Genomic DNA, 3,123 nt, shown 5'->3' on the forward strand with positions numbered 1-3,123 from the left:
TAATAAGGTAAATAATATACCTTGTTATACCGGTGTTTTTGAAAATAGCAAAGGCATACATTTCACTACGTCATAAAAAAAGAATCTGCTGTGCAATGTGCGCATTTTCTCTCTCTCTCTCTCTCTCTCTCTCTCTCTCTCTCTCTCTCTCTCTCTCTCTCTCTCTCTCTCTCTCTCTCTCTATGTCTATCTCTCCCGCTGTCTCTCTGTTTCACTTCACCATTTGAAATTGGTGGCTTCGTCCAAGCCCTCAAAACTCACATTAACCTAGACTCTAGGTTAATGTGAGTTTTTATGTGATCAGACGGTAATACCGTATATACTGGGGTAACATTTGCGGAAGGTTTAAATATATCAAAAATGTGGATACCGCCCAACCAGAGTTTCCGTCGCGCTGGATGGAGTGTGATGTGTAAACAGTGCAGAGTGAAGCAGCAGAAGCAGGGAGGATTATCCACTTAACACCCCCTGCCCCCCCCCCCCCCCCCCCCCACCCCCACCATGACACAATACCAACGCCGTCACTGCACACGGCTCTTTCAGAGCATCGCCAGGAGACGCAGACCGTCACCACAAAAATGTCCCCCCCCCCCTCCACACACACACACACACACACACACACACACACACACACACGAGTGAGAACAAGTGATATTGTCTGGAGGGAAGACTCTGGCCCGCCATTGTTGACATTCCTGTTTGGAAGAGAGGAGGCGGGGCTTACAGAGTGGAGAGCAGAAGTGTTTCTTTGCCTGGGCCATAAGCACTCTTAACTCCAACAAGTACTGAATGACCCCTCACGTGCAATATGACAACTGTCTGTCCATAGAGACACTGCATGAAATAGGCCACGCCCATCACGGGGGAAATCGCTCCGTTCACTCCCATACACCAGCGTCATTTTCCTTGAATTAAACATAGCTAAAAGCTGTTGTGTGGTGGGGCTGTGCAGACTACAAATGTAAAAAATCAGCAGTTAAAGTTTTTTTGTACTCCTGAGCAAAACAAGGAAGCCATTGAGAATTGGCGAGAAGACAAATGTGGATCTAGCTGTCAAGGAAGTAAGTTGGAGTGTTCATCTTCCGTATATACAATCTTTTGGTGCAACACGCAACCATGCACGCGACATAGGAGAACGCCAGGATTGGGAGGGGGGTGTTTCTGTTTCCCCCCGTTTTGGGCGTGGTTTCTGAATGATGACGCGCTCCGCAGTGTCTCTATAGGACAACCAACAAGTACTGAATGACCCCTCACGTGCACGTGAGTGACTTTAGACGTCTATCTGAAGTCTGACTATTTGTTATCTAAGCCATAGTCAAAGTCCATCTTTGTGAAACCGGGCCCAGGGGACTAGTGATGTCATATCACAGATGGACCTAGTTTCATACCAGTATCTTCACTTGGATGTCATCAGTGATGTCATAAATCCTTCCTTTCTGGGGTTATAAAGCCAAAGCCAACTCACTCGATTGCCTCTGCAGGGAAGTAATTCAGCGTGCCTCTGGTATATTTCATATCTGTCCAATTCGTTTTTCACTTCACTGAGGGACAAAATGGCTTTCAGATCAGAGGATGATCTCTCCTGCCCTGTCTGCCGTGACATCCTTAAAGACCCTGTCCTCCTGTCCTGTAGCCACAGCTTCTGTAAAGCCTGTCTGCAGAGCTGGTGGACAGAGGGACTGATACATGACTGTCCACTCTGTAGGGAAATCTCTTTACAGAGTGAACCACCTTGCAACTTGGCGCTGAAGAACCTGTGTGAAGCTTTCTTAGTGGAGAGACATCAGAGGGCTTCAGGATCGGGGCTTCTCTGCGGTCTGCACTCTGGGAAACTCAAGCTCTTCTGTCTGGACCATCAGCAGCCAGTGTGTCTCGTCTGTCGAGATTCAGAAACACACACCGACCACAGATTCAGACCAATCCATGAAGCTGCACGGCATCACAAGAAGGAACTCCAGAAATCACTGAAGCCCTTACAGGATAAATTGGAGCTCTTTAATAAAGTTAGAGGAAACTGTAATCAAACAGCAGAACACATTAAGGTCCAGGCCCGACACACAGAGAAGCAGATCAAGGAGGAGTTTAAGAAGCTTCACCAGTTTCTACAAGAGGAAGAGGAGGCCAGGATCACTGCACTGAGGGAGCAAGAGGAGCAGAAGAGTCAGATGATGAAGGAGAAGGCTGAGGGTCTGAGCAGAGAGATAGCAGCTCTTTCGGCCATGGAGAAGGAAGCTGAAGATGTCTCGGTCCTGCAGAACTTCAAGGCTATAATGGAAAGAGTCCAGGGCCCCCTGCTGGAGCATCCACAGCTGGTCTCAGGAGCTCTGATAGACGAGGCCAAACATCTGGGCAACCTGAGCTTCACAGTCTGGGACAAGATGAAGGAGATGGTCTCCTACACTCCTGTGGTTCTGGACCCAAACACTGCCGGTACAAACCTCATCCTGTCTGAAGATCTGACCAGTGTGAGAGAGGGAGAGAGACAGCAGCTTCCTGAAAACCCAGAGAGACTTCACTACTACTCCTGGTCTGTCCTGGGCTCTGAGGGCTTTAACTCAGGAACTCACAGCTGGGACGTTGGGGTTGGAGACAGTACACGCTGGTCCCTGGGTGTGGCAGCAGAGTCTGTCCAGAAGGCGGGAGACAGACTGTCTGGAATATGGAGATTATGGTTCTTTGACGGGGAATACACAGCACGCTCCCCATCGGGTCCAGATACTGTTATCTCAGTGAAGAAGGTCCAGAGGGTCAGAGTGAGTCTGGACTGGAACAGAGGAAAGCTGTCATTCTCTGATCCTGCTACTAACACACACATACACACCTTCACACACACCTTCACCGAGAGGCTGTTCCCCTACTTTAACCCTGTGGATCCTCTGAAGATCTTAGCGATTCAGTGAAGGTTGCTGTAACAGAGGAACGGCAAAGTTAGGGGGCGTGTCCACCAACCAGTGTTGTAGAGACAAGTCACTATAGCCACTTTTACACAGAGGTCCCACAATATTACTGTTACGAAGGCCTTTTCACACAGACATGCTTTTACACAGTGGGTGCGAGGAGGCATTCTGGCATGACGTTCTGTCGTTGCCATGGAGATGTGAACTAGCGCTGATCAGAGGCGAT

General features: G+C 48.9%; 1 protein-coding gene across 1 annotated transcript; it reads left to right on the top strand.

Moving 5' to 3' along the window:
* Window positions 1-1,544: 1,544 nt before the first annotated feature.
* LOC310791563 (E3 ubiquitin-protein ligase TRIM35-like) lies at window positions 1,545-2,900 on the top strand (the record flags this gene model as incomplete). Its single annotated transcript, XM_083653231.1, has 1 exon — window positions 1,545-2,900. Exon 1 carries the CDS (start codon window positions 1,554-1,556, stop codon window positions 2,898-2,900), a length of 1,347 nt encoding a protein of 448 aa, XP_083509357.1. The 5' UTR covers window positions 1,545-1,553.
* Between the last annotated feature and the right edge of the window lie 223 nt (window positions 2,901-3,123).

The sequence above is a fragment of the Poromitra crassiceps genome, assembly GCF_964638095.1.
Source record: "Poromitra crassiceps genome assembly, chromosome: 16".
In the NCBI taxonomy this organism is placed as follows: domain Eukaryota; kingdom Metazoa; phylum Chordata; class Actinopteri; order Beryciformes; family Melamphaidae; genus Poromitra; species Poromitra crassiceps.